This window comes from Hyphopichia burtonii, assembly GCF_001661395.1.
Source record: "Hyphopichia burtonii NRRL Y-1933 unplaced genomic scaffold HYPBUscaffold_2, whole genome shotgun sequence".
Taxonomy (NCBI): domain Eukaryota; kingdom Fungi; phylum Ascomycota; class Pichiomycetes; order Serinales; family Debaryomycetaceae; genus Hyphopichia; species Hyphopichia burtonii.
Window position 1 is genome coordinate 1,483,563 of NW_017963729.1, and position 20,195 is coordinate 1,503,757.

Sequence of the window (20,195 nt, forward strand, 5' to 3'; positions counted from 1 at the left end):
CAGTGGTTCGAAGGGATTTTATCCAAGAAAACCTCATTACACTCACATCGTTTATTATGTCGGTAACAAAATGCTTCATGGGTCGGTTGTTTTGTTTTGGATATAAGGGATTTACAATTTGAGCATATGATTTGATCAACGTTCGGCCCATCTGTTTGCAGTGCTGGAGTGGGTACTTCGCTTAATTCATTAATGGTAAGTGTAACATCATTGGAGAATTCCCAATTGAATGGTAATATATAAAGGAATCCGGCATTTTCGTCATCGTTATTAAATTTCTTCAGTAAATTATTTTGAATATCATCATTTTGTATATCAATCATGATTGTTTTAACCCATTTAGAGTCCTTTTTAACTTGTTCTTGTATATCAAAATCACTAGACATAGTTTCAAATCGAAAATTTTCTAAATTAATTAATTTATCATAACCAATGATTAAATCAGTATTAAATATCGAACTATAATCACCTTTACCCAATTCATTCAAATTCTCATTGAAAATGTCAAATTTCAAATACCTCTTATTGATTTTAGTTAGATCAATTTTGTAAATTATTGGAACCATTGATTTATCCATAGACTTTAAATTAGTTAACTTATGTACCCCAACCGCTATTTCATTAATGTTCTCAAGATAATTCAAATTCTTATCGTATTCGATTTGCTGAGATGCCATTATATCATTCAATGGTACTATATCAAGTATTACATCAGTATCAATTATATTAACAATCGACTCATTACTGTCTTCAATCAATAATTCATATTGATTATTGTCCGATTCAATGGTCAATGTTTCTCCTTTAGCCAATGTCGTATATAGCAAAGGTAAATGACTTTCCAAATAATATTTCCAGTTATTTATTTGTGGGTAGAATTGTAATGGTTTCAATTTTAAAAATGTTGCATTTGGTAAATTATTAATCAATTTAATACTCACCAATTCATCATTATTTTCAAGTTTTTCATATATGGATTGGGGAACTATAACAGAATCGTCCGGTGATGTAAATTCTTTAACTCCTATTATGGTTTTCTTCCCACCTTTTGATAATTCAAATATTAATGGATGAGGTAATGAATCGTTCTTGAATTGCGGAAATTCTAATATACTCGATAATATTGAAGCTGGTAGAATGGACTTGTCGGAATGGCTCGCCAAAGTTGACCCAGTACTGATCTTGAACTCACCAAGCGGTATAACATTATTATCAGTCGTCATCATTACTTTGGTTTATTATAAAGTAAGATATTTTGTGGCAATCGTCTTTTAAAAGCGACTTGAAAAAATGATTTAAAAAAAATCACGTGACCGATATTCAAAATGTATAAAGACAGCATAAAATAAAGACAACAAAGACGTCTAACTAATACCAATTACGTAAATCATAGCTGAGCAAATAGGCGAATGAATTAGAAGGATTGGATTTAAAAGTCTCGGGACGAAAGCAAGGGCGATTAGAGGCAAAAAACAAAAAGCTAAACCTAGTGGCAAGTGACTTTAATAACTCGACTTTTACGTTTATTCAGTTGATGATGCCTATCATTTCCCAAAGCGGCTGAACTCGTCGTAGCCGAAAGATAACCACTACTGAAATCATCTAGATAGTCTTTCCAGTGTCTTTCAGTTTGCTTGCCAGTTTGCTAGTCGGGTTGTTTACCAATTCGCTTGCCTAGTCCATTTACCGATGTTGTTCTGAAATGTAAGGACTTAGCACAATAGCCCGTTGCTTTCTCTTGGTTATTCTTATAGCATATCCATTCATATCTGTCTTAAATAAAAATGATTGCAAAAAAAAGGGATTAGAACTATGCGCAGTTTACCACCTCCGATTGCAAATGGTAATTTTGCCGACAACTTCAACAATTTGAATCCTATAAAAGTAAACCAGGGTCAACGATTTCAGTTTGTTTAGTCTCCCTATAGCAGAGAATGACTAAGAAAGTACTTTTATTGGGTTCTGGGTTTGTTGCCAAACCAACCGTTGATATTTTAGCTGAAACATCCGATGTTGAAGTCACAGTAGCCTGCAGAACATTAAACAAGGCTAAAGAAATGGCTGGCACAAATGCCGAAGCAATTTCATTAGACGCTACAGATGAAGATGCTTTGGAATCAGAAATAGCTAAGTTTGATTTGGTAATTTCTTTAATTCCATATGTTTATCACGTCAATGTCGTAAAGGCTGCTATTAAGACGAGAAAACATGTAGTTACTACTTCTTATATCAGTCCTAAATTAAAGGTTTTGGAAAAGCAGATTGAAGATGCGGGAATTATTGTGATGAATGAAATAGGTTTGGACCCCGGTATTGATCATCTATATGCTGTTAAAACGATCGAGGAAGTTCATCAACAAGCAGGGCAAATCAAGTCGTTCCATTCATATTGTGGTGGCGTACCAGCACCAGAAAGTTCCGATAATCCACTAGGACTTAAATTTTCTTGGTCCCCAAGGGGAGTGATATTGGCTTTAAGAAATACTGCAAGATACTGGCAAAATGGCGAGATTCAGCAAGTTGAATTCAAAGATTTGATGGCTACTGCTGAGCCCTACCTCATCTATCCCGGATTTGCCTTTGTTGCTTATCCTAATCGAGACTCAACTGCTTATAAAGATTTGTATAACATCCCCGAAGCTGAAACGGTCATAAGGGGGAATTTAAGGTTCCAAGGATTCCCGGAGTTTATCCAAGTTCTAATCGACATTGGAATCCTAACTGACAATGGCTCTGAAGCGTTTACCAAGCCAATTCCATGGAAAGAAGCCATTTCCATTTTGGTTGGAGCGCAAAACTCTGACGAGTCCGCCGTTATTTCCAGAATCGAGTCACTCACCACTTTCGCCAACGAGCAAGATAAAGCTCGGACGCTCAGTGGGTTGAGATGGCTCGGACTATTCTCGGATACTCCCATCACCGCCAGGGGAAACCCACTAGACACTTTCTGCGAAACCTTGGAAGAACTAATGCAATACAAGGAAGGCGAACGGGATATGGTTTGCTTGCAGCACAAGTTTGGTATCCAATGGGCTGATGGCTCCAAAGAAACCAGGACCTCTACTTTGGTTGAATACGGTGACGTGAAGGGTTACTCTGCTATGGCAAAATTAGTCGGTACCCCCTGTGCAGTTGCAGCTCAGCAAATTTTGGACGAAACCATCAGCAAGCCGGGCCTCCTCGCACCAATGTCCTCTGAAATCAATGATCCTCTCAGGGAAACCTTAAGAGATAAATATGGTATATCCTTAGCTGAGAAAACAATAAACTTTTGATGGCTGCAAAATCGTAACCCGTACCGGTTTTTACAGGTTGCGCAACCTGCAATTGTAGCGAAACCCAACCAACGGGATATCTCGAAATTCCGTACGTAAAGCCCTCCCCATGAACCCCAAGCTCTTACAACCACCCAGGGTAGCCACACGGCTGTCTTCCCCAAGCGTCCAGAGGACGTAGCGCACGTGAGCAGGCGATGATAATTGTTTTTGTTTCTTTTACACAAAATGATGAGGTGACAGAAATCGAAAACGTCAAAAAACGTCAAATGGCGATACTCCAAACCATGGTTGTTTAGTGGTACAAAATGTTTCACCAGCATGCCAGGTTTAGGGCTATTACGAGAAAGAGCCCATACCCAAAGGTATTAGGACCAGTACATTGATATTTCAATTGGCACAAGAGCTTTTAAGAACCTTCGCATACTAATTGCAAATAATAATTACTGATAATAGCCCCAAACGTGGTTCGTGGTTAGATCCCCATAGCCCTTTTTGCGAAAGCGTTATATTATGGGTTTCAGGAAAACAATCAAAAGGAATTAATTGAAGATTCGTTCCATACCCAAGTCAGCAAGAGGTAGTGCTCTAGTATTGAACAGAAACGGTGTACGGGGGGTGTGCGGGACGGGATAATCTGTCCAACGGTTTGGGTGCCTGCGTGAAGGATGGCTGTATCAATCCCGTCAAACGACCTACTCGGATCCAATGAGAGCGGACATATATCCCAAGATCAACATGGCTGCAGTGCCAGGGGCCAGCAGCAGGGTGCCACCGTCCAGATCTACGTGCTTTCCCGAACACTCGAACGGAGGTTCACCTGAAACCGAAACAGCAGATTTCCCTTTGGATTTCCCTTTTAAATTGGATGTCTATCAGTTTTTGGAATTACATTTTTTTTTTCTTTCTTTTTTTTTTTGTTTATATGAATTTTTCCTCTTCTGCAGATCTATATATAAAAACTCAATTTTTCTAATTAATTTTTTCCAACATATAAATTTTATCCTTTGGCCTAGTTGTAAGTCTGTTTAGAAGGACTACTGGTTGGTGCTAGGAAGGTAAGTTGTTTCTACCTTTTTTCATTCATTCTTTGGGTTTTTTTTGACTTTTTTTTTTTTCTTTTGATCTTTTGACGTTATCTTCTACAATTACGTAACCGTTTTAAACAATAGACAAGCTTTTAGCTAGTAAAGAGAGGATGTTAATACCAAGACGAAGTGTATCACCGTTGTCTATGATCCTATTGGCTTTTATAGCGGTGACGATCATCTTCAATGTTGCTTTATACCGAGCTAATAACGAATCGGTACCAAATAAAGTATCATCTCATTTGGAAAGTTATACAGTTGGCAATAAGGCCATACAAAATAACATTGATCAAGTTGACTCTCAGGACTATATTGATTCCTTGACCAAGGAGATTACGGAAACTCACCAGCAGGATATATTGGAAAAGTTGAAGCAGGAGCTCAAGACCAAGTATGAAAAAAAGTATACCAGTGAATTGAAGGCTTCTATTGAGAAGGAGTACGAACCAAAATTTAAAAACGAATTACGTAACTCTATTAATGAACTTTATTCCAAAAAATATTTTGATGAACAAGTTCGTTCGTATCAATTAATCGAAAATTTGAAAACTGATTATATCGAACAACATAAAGACGTTTTGAAAGATTTTTCGATTATCTCAAGTTTTAAAGAAGTGATTAATGAAATCCCAGCGTTAGATTCGAATTTTGATTTACAATCAAAAATTGATACCAAATTAGACGAATTTGTTAATAAGAAAAAATATTTCAGTTATATTATAGAAGATTTGTTATTAGCAAATGGTCCAAAATCAGATAAGTTATCAGATGAGGAAAGAGGAGAAGATTTAATTGGTAGATTTTACCGTGATGTTGTTCCTCCATATTCTGAAGAAAAATTACGTTCTCATATTCATTTAAAAGAAGATAAATTTAACGATTTGAAATCTAAACACGAAAATTTGTTAAGATTATTAAAAGAATTACCTCCTCCTCCAAGCCATGTTGCTCATGGTAATGGTATCATGATCAGTGGTGGTGGAATTTACTTCCCCGGTGCTCTTGTCACAATTGGCCAAATTAGAGAAATGGGTTCAAAATTACCAATTGAAGTCATTATAAATACTCAAGAGGAATACGATAAAGACATTTGTGAAAATTTATTACCAAATCAATTCAATGCCCACTGTATTATTATCGAAAATGAAATTGGTAGTGATTTATTGAAAAAATTAAATTTGAAAAAATTTCAAATGAAAGTTTTGGGTTTCTTGGTTTCAAGATTTGATAACGTTATTGCTTTAGATGCTGATAGTTTACCCCTTAAAAACGTAGACACTTTATTTGAACTGGATCCTTTCTTAAATACTAAATTCGTCTTATGGCCAGATATTTGGCATAAACAAGTGGCTCCTCAATATTATGAAATTGCAAATATAAAATTAGGTCATCCAATTCATCGTGATGGTATTGCAAATGATGCCTCCTATATAGATTACTTGAAACAAGATCATTATAAAAAAGTTAGCTTACATGATTTAGAAGGAGCTCCTCCATCAATGTCCGTGGAATCTGGTCAATTGGTCTTTTCTCGTCATTTCCATTGGAGAAGTTTAATTCTTACGTTATATTATAATATTTATGGTCCTTCTCATTATTATAGATTATTACATCTTGGTGTCCCCGGTGAAGGTGATCGTGAAACTTTTGTTCCTGCCTTACACGCTTTAAATGAACCTTATCATGTTGTTAATCATGACTCTTGGTTAGCCGGTTATAGAAGAGATGATGGATTTTTTAAAGAAACAACAATTGTCCAAGCCGATCCTCAACAAAATCTTAAATTCTTTAATGATTGGAAAGATTGGTTAAAATCAAAAAAATTAGATACTAGATTATGGCCTTTCCAGGCAAATGCATACACTCAAAAATTATTAGATGATTTCAAAAAGGAAAAACAAATAATAAAATCCGATGGTAAAGATAGCGCAGGATTAATTACTTATCAAATGCCAGATGTCTTCTTCTTACACGTCCATGGTGCTAAAGTCAACCCCGTATTAGACTCCGCTCAAGATGGATATGAAGGTGTTTTCAAACACAGATCCTTAGGATTACCTGATGCATATAAAGACTCATTCAGTAAAACAGATTGGGAATTGAAATTTCATACCATTTCAAAATGGATCGCCTGTCATGGTATCAGATCGCAAAGCTTCTGGGATAACGTTGCTAAAATGCCTCAACTGCAAGTTTGTGATAAAGTATCGAAATTTGTTGATTTCTTGAAAAAGGATTCAAAAGATTTGAAAGCCGGAAACTTAAAGTATTTGGTTTTCCCAGATACCAAAAAATAATCTACTTAATACATCTTATAGACTATATTCAATTTTTTTTATTTCATTTATCTTTTTATTTCATTTATTTTCTATTTCATTTATCTTAAATAAGCATTTTTGTCATTTTGAATATTTTGTGTTTGTAGTATGATTATATTCTACACTTTCACTATCTATTCTATTGTCTATTGACTACTAATAATAATACTTGACTTTCTAATCAGCTTCCTCTATTTCACTATCACTGTCCGATTCACTATCAGAATCAGTTTCACTTCCACTATCTTCTTCACCAGAATGGTCGTGATCGTCTCCTGAGCAACATCCACCAGCTTCTTCACCAGGCTCGCCAGCCCCGATTTCTTCAACACTTACTTGATATCCCGTTTCTTGTAAGAACTTAGTGAAACCATCCGATTTAGTTGGTGGAACACAGGCAAATAATAAAGAACTTTCAGGACTGAATAAAGGAATAAAATACTTTTTCAATACATATACCACGTCTTCGGTAGTAACTTGGTTGAGTTTGTCAATAAACTTATAAATAAAATTGGGTCCTCTTTTCTTTAAAATATCATCATTGAACTTACCAGCTGCAGCATCATAAGCATTACTTTCTGCCTCTGCAACTCCATTGACGATACCTGCAATTGAACTTTGGAGATCAAGTTGTTCAATTTTTTGGGTACCATTAGCATAATCTTCAATAGCTTTTTTACCCGCAATCCATGCCTGTTGAACATCTGCTCCTCTGTATATTGAGAAACTAAGATATCCTGTTTCAACAGTTTGACGAACACTTGCTCCATATGCTAATCCGGTACCTCTGATACCCCTGTAAAGTGGTCCTTCCAAAGCACGCAAGAATTCACAAGCAAGTGAAATTGAATATATATCTTTATTGAAATAGTCTTTGGGGATTGGAGTACATGCAGCTAAATATGATGATTCAGTCGATGAAACTGTTGTAATGTATGCTCTTTGCTTACAAGCTTCACCAATATCGGAATGAAATTCAAATGCACGGGGTAAGTTTGAAACGAAATCTAAACCTTTTTTGTTATTAGTGCTGTCACTATTATATGCTTCAACGAATCTAGTCCAAGTAGAAATTGGTTGGGGCAACGCTTTAGCGTTACCTATCACAACAACTTTAATATTGTCTAAATTGAATAATTGAGATCTTAATCGATTTAAGTCATTTTCAATGTCTTTAAATTGGCCATTCTCAATCTTTGTTAAAAGTTCTTTATAGAAAGACTCAGTATTAATAGAATCTTGTGCTTTTCTTATGCTATCGTCAGTGTATAATGTACGAAGTTGTGATGAGTACATCATTAATTCACCGTTACGTTTCTTCTCAGGTAATGAATTGATGATTTTCTCAATAATGACTTTGACTCTTGATTCTTCGAAAACAGAATATTTTAAGATTTTTAAAACCCAATCAATTGCTTTTGCATAGTTTTGATTTTCAAATTTAACTTTGACATTGATCAATTCATAGAATTGACCATCAAATCCATTATCTAATTGAAATTCGATTAAATCATTATTTATTTGGGAGATGACATCATTATATGGAATATATTGGCCATCAGGAGTTTGAACAGACAAACCAAAAATCTCTTCTAATACTGACATATATTTTAATAATTCTTTATCAACAGTGGTGGAGCTCAGAATCAAATGAACAGTGGTGAACTGAGATTTGTAATGCTCGAAATGAAATGATAATGGGAAACCTGTTGGTGTATCGTTTGATAAAATTTGATTGAATTCATCATCAGACTTATATAATGGGAAATCGAGAGTATTTGATCCTGCTTTGAATGAATCTGTATCGATGAATTGAATTTTTGCAGGGTCAGGTCTATCAAACAGCTTGATTATATCTTCAGGGATCGACTTGTTATTGACTTCTTGTGCATGGTCAAACTTTTCTTGTAAATTTTTCAAACCTTCTTCACCAAATTTTTCTTTTGTCTGTCTTAAGAAGTCCTTATTTTGCTGCTTTAAAGACTTGTTCAATTTGGAAGATGGTTTACCTAAAATGGTTGCTGAGTGATTCTCAACAAAATACTTTTTGATGAGACTGGTCCAATCTTCCGATGACCATTTTTCCAAAGCTTCAAAATCTTCTAATGATTTGAGCCATCTTTCTAAATCCTTTCCATCTTTATTACCATAAATAAATTCATTTATTGATACGTTAGCAAAAATTTGAGCAGATCTTTCAGTAGAAGAAACAAATTTTAATTTTTGTTGATGTAAAATTTGCTTCATGTAGTTTAAATCAAAGTTATCTACTGTTGTATGCTCTTTAATAATGTCTTTTACTTTAGTATCAACCAATTTCAAATGTTCTGTAGGAATCGAACCAATGCTAAAATTCATGGTAGTTCTGACATAATCGTCAGTGTTATAATCAATTTCATTGGCTAGAGGATTTTCAATTTCAACCAAATGTTTGTTGAAGAAGGAAATTGGACTATCACTGAAATAAGCTCCAATCATATCAACAGCCAAATTTACTAGCATGTCATCACTACGAGGACCAATCCAAGAGATTACAATTTCACCCATTGATTCATCTTTTTCAGGAAATTCAACCTCTTCAATAATGGTACTGCTCAAAGGCTCATCGTGTTTGGAATCGAGGAATGGTCTCTTATTTGGAGTAGATGGCAATGGATCCAATTCACTATCAAATCCAGAGACGATATTCAAAAGTTCGGATTCGTCAACAAAACCAGTTATAATTATACATAAGTTGTCTGGCCTATAGGAGCTTTTATGGAATTCTTTTATTTGATCATTGGTCAAGTGACGTAATTCAGACATTAAACCACCAGTTTCTGATGAATAACCAGAATCTTTGGCATATAATTTCCTTTGCATGTTGAGAAAAGTAACAAACCAGGATTGACTTTCAATACCTTGCATTTCACTGAATACAACACCTTTTTCTTTACCCTTTCCATCAACATGGTAGACTTCAGTTAAACATGCTTCGTCAGTTAAAGTTGGAGAGAGTAAATGGTCGAGGTAAACTGGTAATAATGCTTTAAAACCATCCCAACCAGCACTTGTTAAAGTATAGACAGTCTGATCGACACTGGTCCAAGCGTTGGTGGTGGAGAACAATCTATTCCCTAAAGTATCTAATAAACCTTTGTATGGATACTTCTTTGATCCCATGAAAATCAAATGCTCCAATGTATGAGGACAACCTGAATCATCGGGGATTTCTGTGGCTACCGCAAAGTACCCATTGACAATTGGAGACGGCTGGTTAATATAAACAAGTTGTAAACCAGTTCTTTCAGATCTCCATTTTGTTACCTTAGCAGGGGCATAATCAACATCAAAAGATGAGTATTTAACAAAAGATGATGGCATTGTTGATTTAATCCTCGCGAATCTTCGAAAATATTTGATTAAATTCACTTTCACCGAGAATATTATCCTACTTATGATGTTGTAATGAAGAAATCAGACGGGAAATATATGATATTCTAGTCCATAAACCTTTATTAGTGGCGCTTTTGAAGGTCTATCAAATGCTCAAGTTAAAATTTTGTTTTTGTGCTGAAAAAGTTTTCATCGCCTCTGCTTATGTAAAGAACGACTTATAAATTGCAAAAATCGATTTGACAACCATCGAAAGGTATAAAACTTGTATTGCTTTTATATATACATAATGTAAATTACTTATTTATGTCTGAAGCAGCATCTTCAAACATTTTGAACGAGTCCCTGACGTCGTTTTTCATACTTTTGGTAAGTTCGACCAAGTCGGTATCAGATCTATTATACATGATACAGTTAGCAAACATTAGCATGATATCTCTTTCTAGGTCCTTTATTGTTTTATAGGGAGGCGAATCGGCTTTCAGTTTGATATTCTTAAGTATACTTTTCAAGTCTTTTGGTTGGTATATGATATCTTCATAGTCTGAAGCATCTTTTTTATTGACAGGATTTAAAAATGGGGATGAAAAACGATGCGTTTGTATATTATTGATAAGATTAACAGCGATATGTTGAAATCTTTTATGTTGCTGTGGATTAGGAGCAGAAGGTGAGATAGAACGCTTGCGACCGGTCTGGGTTAGAGATTCTTTGGCTAGCAAAGCTTTTCTTTGTGCAGCTTTTCTTTGTCTTTCAGTACGCTTAATTTCACGAATATGGCCGTCATCATCATCAGAGTCTGAATCGTCATCATCGTCCTCTTCATCATCGTCATCGACATCTTCTTCCTCTACATCTTCACTGTCTTCATCTTGATTTTGATCCTTTTTCTCAATTTGGTTGTCTTCTTTGACTCGATCATCTTTTTCAATGAGATTATCTTCATTAACTTGGTCATTTGCTTCAATTTGATCCTTGTCTTTAATCTGAGCTTCTGATACAGTATTTTGTGAGCCTTGGTCGTTCTCCTTGTGATCCTCATTAGTTACACTATCTGCATCATCCTTCGGTGATTCAAGTTTTTCATGAATAGAGTCGGATTCAGCTTGAGATGGCTTTTTGTCGTTTTCGGAATCATCAATATTCGAATCTTTTCCTTTATCCTCTTCGTTATCATCTTCATTATCCTCTTCATTATCCTCTTCATTATCCTCTTCATTATCCTCTCTTTCATCCTTTTCTTTATCGTCTTGTTTGTAGACATTTTGGTTACCAGCTTCAGCGCCATCTTCTCGTTTTGAGTCGGTTATCTCGAGATCCTTCTTATCACTTATGGCTATATTATCATCTTTTTTATCCACCTCATCCACTGATGCTTTATGATCATTCGTTTGAGGTTCATTAGTCACTTCATCTTGACTATAAGATTCTTGCTTTTCTTCGTGTTCTTTATCCGTAGCATTGACTTCATTTTCCTCCTCCGCACTTTCCATTTCTACATCTTTCGATTCTTCATCTGCCACGGAATTTGACTTGTCCTTAGACTCGGGTTGTGCCCTGCTTTCATCTTTTTCCTGCTCTGTGTTATCAGAAGGCTCAGCTTCAGTTTCTGGGGTCTGTTGTTTGTTGTCAGTTTCTTCAGGTGCCTTCTTTTCACAATCAATATGATGTTTATAAACCGACTTCAAATCATTGATAGCCTTGAGTATATTCAGGGAGTGATTATAAGCCGAATCGACTATTATATTCGATATTTGTGATTCATAAGCTTCAGGTAAAACTTCAACCTTCAATTTCTCGTCCAGTATACTGACAAACTTGTTGAATTCAGTACTCTGTATAACCTTGGACAATTCTTCTTGCGTGATCTCATTCAAGTCCTTATAGCCATATTTATCGCTATAAGAAAGTGCAAGTTTATTCAACTCTGCTAAAAAAATCTTGATATTTAGTTCTGACAGTTGTCTAACTTCTTTTAACCCTTTTAGACTCTTATTTATGATAGAAGCAATAAATACTGGGTACAAATCCTTTCGTAGCGATATTTCAACCATAATCTCGATATTCGGGTAAACTCTAACGTACAGCTATAATGATAAATCTACTTTGTTGTTTGTTTAGAGTTGGACTAGTTTTTCGCTTTTTTTCTTTTTTTCTATTTCTCTGAAAAATTCTATTGCCCCAACCTTCGAACCGTTAACCTTAGTGGCAAATTTGAATACATAGCCGGACAGACAACCTACGAACAGTGAACAATACTGGGTAGTCTGGTAATATCTTATATGTATATTGGGATATAAGTTCTAAATATGTACAGAGTGTAGGAGAACTTATTCAAAAATTCAAAAAAAAAAGAGAAAACGGCTGCACAGAATGAACAAAGCAGCCTCAAGGAAAAGAGCCCAAATGGTCAAACATGGACTTTCCTCGATGGCTTGTATAATTATATCGTTACATAAGAATTCTATTGGCATTCTTGATAATCATTAGGGAGGAATCTATTGCTTTTGCAAATTTTGCATCAACAAGGCATTTTGTTCTTGGAATCTTTGACCAACTCTTTCAGAGTGTTTCAAGAATTTTTCAGAACACTTACTGATACAACCACTTTCTTTAGTAGTCAAGTTGGCAGAAGTGAAATCGTTAACACAATCTTCGAAACATCTTGAGACTAAGTTGGAGTATAATCTCATGAAATCTTTCATTTGTTTTTGTTCAACGATTTGTTGGAATTCTTGTTGTTCTTTAACGTTTAATTGATCCATCTTGGTGGTATTTATTGACTAGTTCTAAATAAGGTACTATGCTACTGTTAGAAACAAAAAGCTATTTCTGATTTGAAGCTTTTTCAACTCGTCGAGCAATTGAAGTTTTTTTTTTTTTTTTTTTTTTTTTATTTATTTTTGATTACTTAATCAAGAGAGCGAGAGGTACGGATTTGCTGCTGCTTTGATTTGCAGTATTTAATAGTTAATGGTATTAATAGTTTATTAATGCTTGAAGATGAATTACTATATACACTATTTACAATGAGTTGGTGGATCAGCAGTGGCAGATTTGCGGTGCCCGTGGGAACGGAATAACGTCTTTGATATTCTCCATTGCACCCAAGTAAGATATTAATCTTTCAAAACCCATACCGAATCCACCATGCGGTACGCTACCGTTGAGTCTTGTAGATAAGTACCAATCCATTTCTTCGATATCCATGTTACGACGCTTCATTTCTGCTACAAGCTCGTTATAGCGGTGTTCTCTCATGGAACCACCGATCAATTCACCCATTCCTGGTACGATCAAATCAAAGCATGCAACGGTGGGTCTTTCTGGATTGAAGTCCGTAGAAGGTGGCATGTAAAATGGTTTCTCACTGGCAGGGTAGTCGGTAATAAATACCGGCGAGTTAAAGTGTTCACCAGCAAGCCACTTTTCATGATCTGTTTGAATTGAGTCACCCCAGTTTAGTCTACCCTTCAGTCTACCCTTATTTTTAACTTTATTAATGATATCAATTGCTTCGGTGTACGTTATGGTAGGCCAAGGTTTATCGGATAATAAAGTGGACCAGCGATTGGTGATATTTTCAATATCCAGCTTATTGAATCTTGAATTTATTAAATCATCAAAATTCCCGCTTGAGTTTATTGAATCGGCTTTATCTCTAATGGAAACAGTAACATACCGCAACATTGCTTCTGTAAATGCTGTCAATTGACGAACATCAGAAATGTAGCATATCTCTGCTTCTAACATCCAAAATTCGCTCAAGTGCCTATTTGTATTTGAATTTTCTGCACGGAAACATGGTGTTAAAGTCCATACCCTATTCAATGATTGGGCCAATACTTCTAAGTGCAACTGAGTAGAGACTGTCAAATAAGTGTTCTTACCAAAGAATAAGTCCTCTTCTTTGTCTTTTGCAACCGGCTTGTTTAATGGTTCGACTTTGAATTGTTCACCTGCTCCTTCACAGTCTGAGCTGGTAATTAGGGGAGGCGAAACTTTGACAAAACTTTCCGATTCAAAAAAGTCATTCATTTTGGATTCCATGAATGATCTAAACCTTAATATTGCAGCTAAAGTCGATGTACGATGTCTCAAGGTTGGTAATGTTCTTAGAAACTGCAATGTCTGACTCTTCTTTTGAATAGGATAGCTCTCTGTGACTCCTCCTATCAAAGACAAAGAGTGTCCATTTTCTTCAGGGTCATAAACTAGCTCATGCTTTTGAGTCCCCTGGGAATCCCTCCATAATCCTTTGACTGATATACTTTGTCCAACTTGATACCTATTCTGCTTGAATGCCGACTCTGGATTGCCTATAACGATACTTAGGCTCAGATAGGTTGATCCGTCGGACAAATCTATAAATCCGATATTCTTAAATTGTCTAATGGACTTTATATGGCCTTGAGTTGATACGATCGAATCATTCTTAGGTGGGTTCAACAATAGCTCCTTTATTGTTGGGCTAAGTATGGTACCCAAACCTCGAGAAGAGCATGGGACACGTTTTACTCTCGCCACTGGAGGCCTCGTTAGCAATTTTATCATTTAAGGTATCTATATATCTTGGGAAGAATCCTTCTGATTGTTATTTTTTTTTTTTTTTTTTATTATTAGATCCTCGTTTTTGAAAAATCTGTAATTTACTACTGAGATAACCGAACAATCTAATTCCCTATATAGACCCAATTCAAGATGCATTCCCACCATAGTCACAGTGGAGACTACGTCTCCCATGCTGTAGACAAACTCGAGGATATTATTGCAAAAGTTGACTCTATGGGGTTCACCCATTTTTGTTTGACCGAACACATGCCCCGGTTGTCAAACGATTTTTTATACCCAGAAGAGATTGAAAAGGGTTATAAGAAAGAGGACTTGCTACAAAACTTTCGGAACTACATTGAACATGCTACCCGAGTGCAAAAAGAATATAATAGTAAAAGTGGAGTCAAGCTACTCGTTGGATTTGAAATTGAGGGTTTAGATGACGAACATATCTCTTTCAGCGATGAAATACTTAGCCAGTATCCAATAAATATGACAGTGGGGTCAGTTCACTATCTTCATAAAATACCAATTGATTTTTCTGCTGAACTTTGGCTTGAAGCTAGGGATCAATCAAAGGATAAAACAGCAAGAGGGTTATATAAAGACTATTTTGATTTACAATTCGAAGTGATAAGTAGATTAAAACCTAATGTGATTGGGCATTTCGATTTAATTCGCTTATTTGAACCAAAAGATGAAATTGATCCAACCACCGGTATAAAGATTCGTGATATAAATCTTGAAAAAGACTGGCCTGAGGTTTGGGAAGGCATTGTAAAGAATATAAAATTTGCAGTAAATTATGGTGCTTTATTTGAACTCAATTCCGCTGCAATTAGAAAGGGGTGGGATTCACCGTATCCTAAAAAGGATATCAGTTTAATAATCAAAGGCAATGGTGGCCGTTTTTGTCTTTCGGATGATTCTCATGGACTTAAACAAGTTGGATTAAACTTCCATAAAGTTCGTGATTATGTAGTTAATGAGTTAAAGCTACTGGACATTTACTATTTAGATTTAGACAAAGGAAGGACAGTAGTAAAGCTGATTTCTATAGACGAATTTGAGAAATCTAACTTTTGGCAGCAATATGAAAATTTGCCATAAAATTACACTTTTATTAAATTTAAATATGTATTATCAAATTATCAACTATCAACAAAATCTAAATATCGTAAATGGTAAACATCAACCAACAATCACAAAAAAAAACACCTACCTAATAAATAACCTAATAAGATCTACCGAACATACAGTAAACTTGAGCAGCTCTATCACACTTAACACATTTTTGACCAGATTTTAAGGTTGGTTGTTCAAATGGAATACATAAGGATTTGGCACCCATGGAAGGTGCCTTTTCATCAACTTCTTCGTCTTCACCATCATCTTTTTTAGCAGAAGAGTCTTTAATATCATCTTCACAATCACCATCTCCACACCATGGAGAAAGGATGACATTTTTAGCATTAAGAGTTGGAACAAAATCTTTCCATTCATCAACAACAACACGATGAGAATCAAAATCTTTACGAGCTTTTTCTAATAAACCAACTTGCATTTCTTGTAAGATTTCTGGAATTCTAGTTTCTAATTCACTTAATTTAACAGTGTATTTAGAGTTATCATCACGTCTAACAGCAACAGCTTGACCATTTTGTAAATCTTTTGGACCAAACTCGATACGTAATGGGACACCTTTTAATTCCCATTCGGCATATTTCCAACCTGGGGTATAATTAGCTCTATAATCACCAAATGCTCTAACTTCAGCATCTTTCAATCTTTTTTCAATTTCAGCGGCACCATCGTTGATTTCTTTTCTTTCAGCGTCAGTAGTCTTAGCAGTTATACCGACTGGAACAACAACCACTTGATTTTGTGCAACACGAGGAGGTAAGACCAAACCTTTATTATCAGAGTGAGTCATAACCATTACACCAATGACACGAGTGGATAAACCCCAAGAGTTTTGGTGAGTCAAGATTCTTGGTTTATCAGAGCCTTCTGGATTTTCAACCGAGATATCAAACATTTTAGAGAAGTTAGTACCTAAATGATGAGAAGTAGCACCTTGAATACCTCTACCAGTAGCGGCAATAAAACCTTCAACGGTGGTAGTATAATCCCCACCAGCGAATTTTTCATTTTCAGTTTTTTTACCTTTAACAACTGGAACAGCTAATAATTCTTCATAAATCCCTGCGTATAAATCTAAAATTTGACTGACTTCTTCTTCAGCGGCTTCTCTAGTTAAATGAACAGTATGACCTTCTTGCCATAAGAATTCTCGAGTTCTTAAGAAAGGTTGAGGATGTTTAAATTCCCATCTAACAACCGAATTCCATTGGTGTAATTTTAAAGGTAAATCTCTATGAGATCTAATCCATTTAGCATAATATGGATACATGACAGTTTCAGAAGTTGGTCTAATAGCAACAGGTTCTTCCAAATCAGAAGAACCAGCACGAGTGACCCAAGCGACTTCTGGAGCAAAACCCTCAATGTGATCTTTTTCCTTTTCCAAAACTCTTGAAGAAACAAACATTGGGAAGTAACAATTTTTAACCCCCATTTTTTTTATACGAGCGTTAAACCAATCTTGAATTTCTTCCCAAACGGCATAAGAGTTTGGTCTTAAGATATAACAACCCGAAACATCATAATAATCCAATAATTCACTTTTAACAACAATTTGAGAATACCAAGAAGAAAAATCTTTGGTTTTATCAACAGTGATACCAACCAATTTAGCATCTTCTAATTTAGCAGCATCTTTTTCCTTTTTCAATGCAAGTTTTTTAGACTTATCAACTGGAGCAGGAGTTGGAACAGTGGCTTCAACAGTGAAATCAACTGGAATCACTTCAATACCAGTTGATTCTAAATATGCATTAACATTTCTAGCTGATAAACTAGCTTTAGAAGATTCAGTGGATAATTCTAACACGGTGTTTTCATCGGCTTTGGAAATATTTTCATCAATTAAAATCTTGATTTTACCTGCTAAGTCTTTATGAAGGTTTGCAAGAGAAACTTCTTTAGTGGAAGTCGTGAAAAATTCTTGAACCAAATCATCTCTGGCTAATCTTGGCTCCTTGACACCAGCCGCCTTAGCAATAACTGGCGAAGGGGTTTGTGTAGATTGTAATGCAAATACAACAACTGGAACTGGGGTTGCAGTTTTAGCAGTTTTTGGCTTGAAAACTAATGTCTTAGTTGGAATAGCATTTTCGCTACTGACAGTAGCCAAAGATAACGCTGCTAATGATTGCTCTAAAGCCATTCTTCTCTGTGTTATATCCCTTCAACTATACGTGCAATCGAACTTCAACGAGCTCCACTTCTATGGTCAATCAAAGAAAATCAGTAAGTGGTAACACTCATAAATCCTTTATGCCAGTATTTTTTTTCATTTTTTTCACTCGAACTAACCGAATCTACGAGCGCTCAATAAAAAATTTGATAAAGACCGCCAACCTGTAAATATCTGGAGCTTCCCGGTTTTTACAGGTTGGCGGTACGGGTGTGGAAATTGGGCCTCGTGCCCGGATATTCACGCCAACTAGGAGTTTTGTGAGGAGACAGAGGGTAAACGTCAGCACGAGCGGAATCAACAGCGCATTTCGCGGTATTGAGTCACAAATTAACCTCTGCGAAGAGTCATATGGACAAAAAAAAAAAAAGAGATCCTATAAGAGTTGGTGAAAAATTATTGTAATCAACGAACAGAAGCCAAATATCTGACGAAATAATGTCTCAAGTCTACGTCAACGAGAAGTCTGGTGTTGACGGTGCCGATGTAGCAGGTACCGAAAGCCAACCATTTCAAAGCCCTGCATATGCCTTATATGTGCAACCGGAAGCTAAGGTGATGATTTACAAACAATTAGAAGAATCCGAAGAATATGGATATTCTGAAATATCAGCATCTGCTTTAAAGAAGGCCAAAAAGGGAGCTGAAGGATTGAAGAAAAAACAAGAAAAACAAATCAAATTACAAGAAGAACAAAAGAAGAAAGAAGAAGAAAATGCTAAAAAATTAGCCGAGTTAGATTTGATTAAAATTGAAGAAGATAAATCATTACCACAAGCTAAAAAGATTAAATTGAGATCAGTTCAAGATAACTTACAAACCAGAGTTGTAGTTCAAGGATGGGTTCATCGTTTTAGATCACAAAAAGGTTTAGCTTTTATCACTTTAAGAGACGGTAGTGGATTTTTACAAGCTGTTTTAACTGGAGATTTAGCAAAAGCTAGAATTACTCAAGAATTAACTTTAGAATCCACTGTTCTTATAAAAGGGGTTATTAATAAATTACCGGAAGGTAAATCTGCTCCAGGTGGCGTTGAATTAGTTGCTGATTATTATGAAGTTATTGGTTTAGCTCCAAGTGGTGAAGAAGCTTTTACTAATAAAGTTCAAGAAAATGCTGATCCTTCTTTATTATTAGATCAACGTCATTTAACTTTAAGAGGTGAAACCTTATCTGCTGTTTTCAAAGTTAGAGCTGCTTTAATGTCTTCAATTAGAAAATTTTTCGCTGATGAAGGTCTTACCGAAGTTACTCCTCCATGTATGGTTCAAACTCAAGTTGAAGGTGGTTCTACTTTATTCAAATTAGATTATTACGGTCAAGAAGCATTTTTAACTCAATCTTCCCAATTATACTTGGAAACTTGTTTACCAGCTTTAGGTGACGTTTATTGCGTTCAAGAATCTTTCCGTGCTGAAAAATCTCATACCAGAAGACATTTATCTGAATTTACTCATATTGAATCAGAATTAGCTTTTATAACATTTGATGATTTATTAAACCATTTAGAACGTCTTTATACTTATGTTATTAAACAAGTGGTTGAAGATCCAGTTGCTGGTCCTTTAATTAAACAATTAAACCCAAACTTCGTTGTTCCTGAAATGCCTTTCTTAAGAATGCAATACATTCATGCTTTAGATTGGTTAAACGAACATGGTATTCCAAATGAAGATGGTGAAGCTTTTAAATTCGGTGATGATATCGCTGAAGCTGCTGAACGTAAAATGACTGATATTATTGGTAAACCAATTTTATTAACTCGTTTCCCAGTTGAAATTAAAGCTTTCTACATGAAAAAATGTGCTGATGATCCAAGAGTTACTGAATCAGTTGATGTTTTAATGCCAAACGTTGGTGAAATTACCGGTGGTTCTATGAGAATTGATAATCACGATGAATTGGTTGCTGCCATTAAAAAGGAAGGTCTTGATTTGAAAGATTATTATTGGTTAGCTGACCAATCTAAATACGGTAGCTCTCCTCATGGGGGTTACGGTTTGGGTACTGAAAGAATCTTAGCCTGGTTATGTGATAGATTTACTGTTAGAGATTGTTCCTTATACCCAAGGTTCACCGGTAGATGTAAACCTTAGTTAACGTATATATATCTTTAATCTAATATCATCTATTTATTAATTTTGTATCAACCGTTTGCTTAGAAGTAATTTTGCAGTCTGAAAATGAGTAGGCGATTTGAACAAAAACCCTTACACAAACCTCGACGAAATGGTGAAAAATTTTTGAAAAAAAAAAATTATGACT

General features: G+C 35.4%; 9 protein-coding genes across 9 annotated transcripts; 4 read left to right on the forward strand and 5 right to left on the reverse strand.

Annotated features, from left to right (window-relative positions):
• Positions 1 to 1,934: 1,934 nt before the first annotated feature.
• Positions 1,935 to 3,275, forward strand: HYPBUDRAFT_156010 (Saccharopine dehydrogenase; the record flags this gene model as incomplete). Its single annotated transcript, XM_020222163.1, has 1 exon — positions 1,935 to 3,275. One exon carries the CDS (start codon positions 1,935 to 1,937, stop codon positions 3,273 to 3,275), a length of 1,341 nt encoding a protein of 446 aa, XP_020078075.1.
• Positions 3,276 to 4,509: 1,234 nt separating this feature from the next.
• Positions 4,510 to 6,660, forward strand: MNN26 (Mnn26p; the record flags this gene model as incomplete). The annotated part of the gene is made up of 1 exon (XM_020222164.1): positions 4,510 to 6,660. One exon carries the CDS (start codon positions 4,510 to 4,512, stop codon positions 6,658 to 6,660), a length of 2,151 nt encoding a protein of 716 aa, XP_020078076.1.
• A 120-nt stretch (positions 6,661 to 6,780) lies between these two features.
• Positions 6,781 to 10,164, reverse strand: HYPBUDRAFT_135943 (uncharacterized protein). Its single transcript, XM_020219592.1, has one exon. The coding sequence runs from the start codon at positions 10,042 to 10,044 to the stop codon at positions 6,859 to 6,861; it is 3,186 nt and encodes a 1,061-aa protein (XP_020078077.1). The 5' UTR covers positions 10,045 to 10,164; the 3' UTR covers positions 6,781 to 6,858.
• A 188-nt stretch (positions 10,165 to 10,352) lies between these two features.
• Positions 10,353 to 12,110, reverse strand: HYPBUDRAFT_105491 (uncharacterized protein; the record flags this gene model as incomplete). The annotated part of the gene is made up of 2 exons (XM_020218412.1): positions 10,353 to 11,623; positions 11,714 to 12,110. The coding sequence occupies 2 exons, from the start codon at positions 12,108 to 12,110 to the stop codon at positions 10,353 to 10,355; spliced, it is 1,668 nt and encodes a 555-aa protein (XP_020078078.1).
• Positions 12,111 to 12,324: 214 nt separating this feature from the next.
• On the reverse strand, positions 12,325 to 12,854 carry TIM9 (protein transporter). The gene has a single exon (XM_020220909.1). The coding sequence runs from the start codon at positions 12,819 to 12,821 to the stop codon at positions 12,555 to 12,557; it is 267 nt and encodes an 88-aa protein (XP_020078079.1). The 5' UTR covers positions 12,822 to 12,854; the 3' UTR covers positions 12,325 to 12,554.
• Positions 12,855 to 13,098: 244 nt separating this feature from the next.
• Positions 13,099 to 14,856, reverse strand: HYPBUDRAFT_156014 (asparagine--tRNA ligase; the record flags this gene model as incomplete). Its single annotated transcript, XM_020222165.1, has 2 exons — positions 13,099 to 14,527; positions 14,813 to 14,856. 2 exons carry the CDS (start codon positions 14,854 to 14,856, stop codon positions 13,099 to 13,101), a joined length of 1,473 nt encoding a protein of 490 aa, XP_020078080.1.
• Positions 14,857 to 14,874: 18 nt separating this feature from the next.
• Positions 14,875 to 15,720, forward strand: HYPBUDRAFT_147533 (histidinol-phosphatase; the record flags this gene model as incomplete). The annotated part of the gene is made up of 1 exon (XM_020220063.1): positions 14,875 to 15,720. The coding sequence occupies one exon, from the start codon at positions 14,875 to 14,877 to the stop codon at positions 15,718 to 15,720; it is 846 nt and encodes a 281-aa protein (XP_020078081.1).
• Positions 15,721 to 15,844: 124 nt separating this feature from the next.
• HYPBUDRAFT_5077 (proline--tRNA ligase) lies at positions 15,845 to 17,899 on the reverse strand (the record flags this gene model as incomplete). The annotated part of the gene is made up of 1 exon (XM_020223480.1): positions 15,845 to 17,899. One exon carries the CDS (start codon positions 17,897 to 17,899, stop codon positions 15,845 to 15,847), a length of 2,055 nt encoding a protein of 684 aa, XP_020078082.1.
• A 468-nt stretch (positions 17,900 to 18,367) lies between these two features.
• Positions 18,368 to 20,026, forward strand: DED81 (asparagine--tRNA ligase; the record flags this gene model as incomplete). Its single annotated transcript, XM_020223481.1, has 1 exon — positions 18,368 to 20,026. One exon carries the CDS (start codon positions 18,368 to 18,370, stop codon positions 20,024 to 20,026), a length of 1,659 nt encoding a protein of 552 aa, XP_020078083.1.
• Between the last annotated feature and the right edge of the window lie 169 nt (positions 20,027 to 20,195).

Excerpts from the sequence above, each read along its gene's own strand:
- HYPBUDRAFT_135943 (XM_020219592.1), bottom strand. The coding sequence starts at position 10,044 with ATGCCATCATCTTTTGTTAAATACTCATCTTTTGATGTTGATTATGCC.
- TIM9 (XM_020220909.1), bottom strand. The coding sequence starts at position 12,821 with ATGGATCAATTAAACGTTAAAGAACAACAAGAATTCCAACAAATCGTT.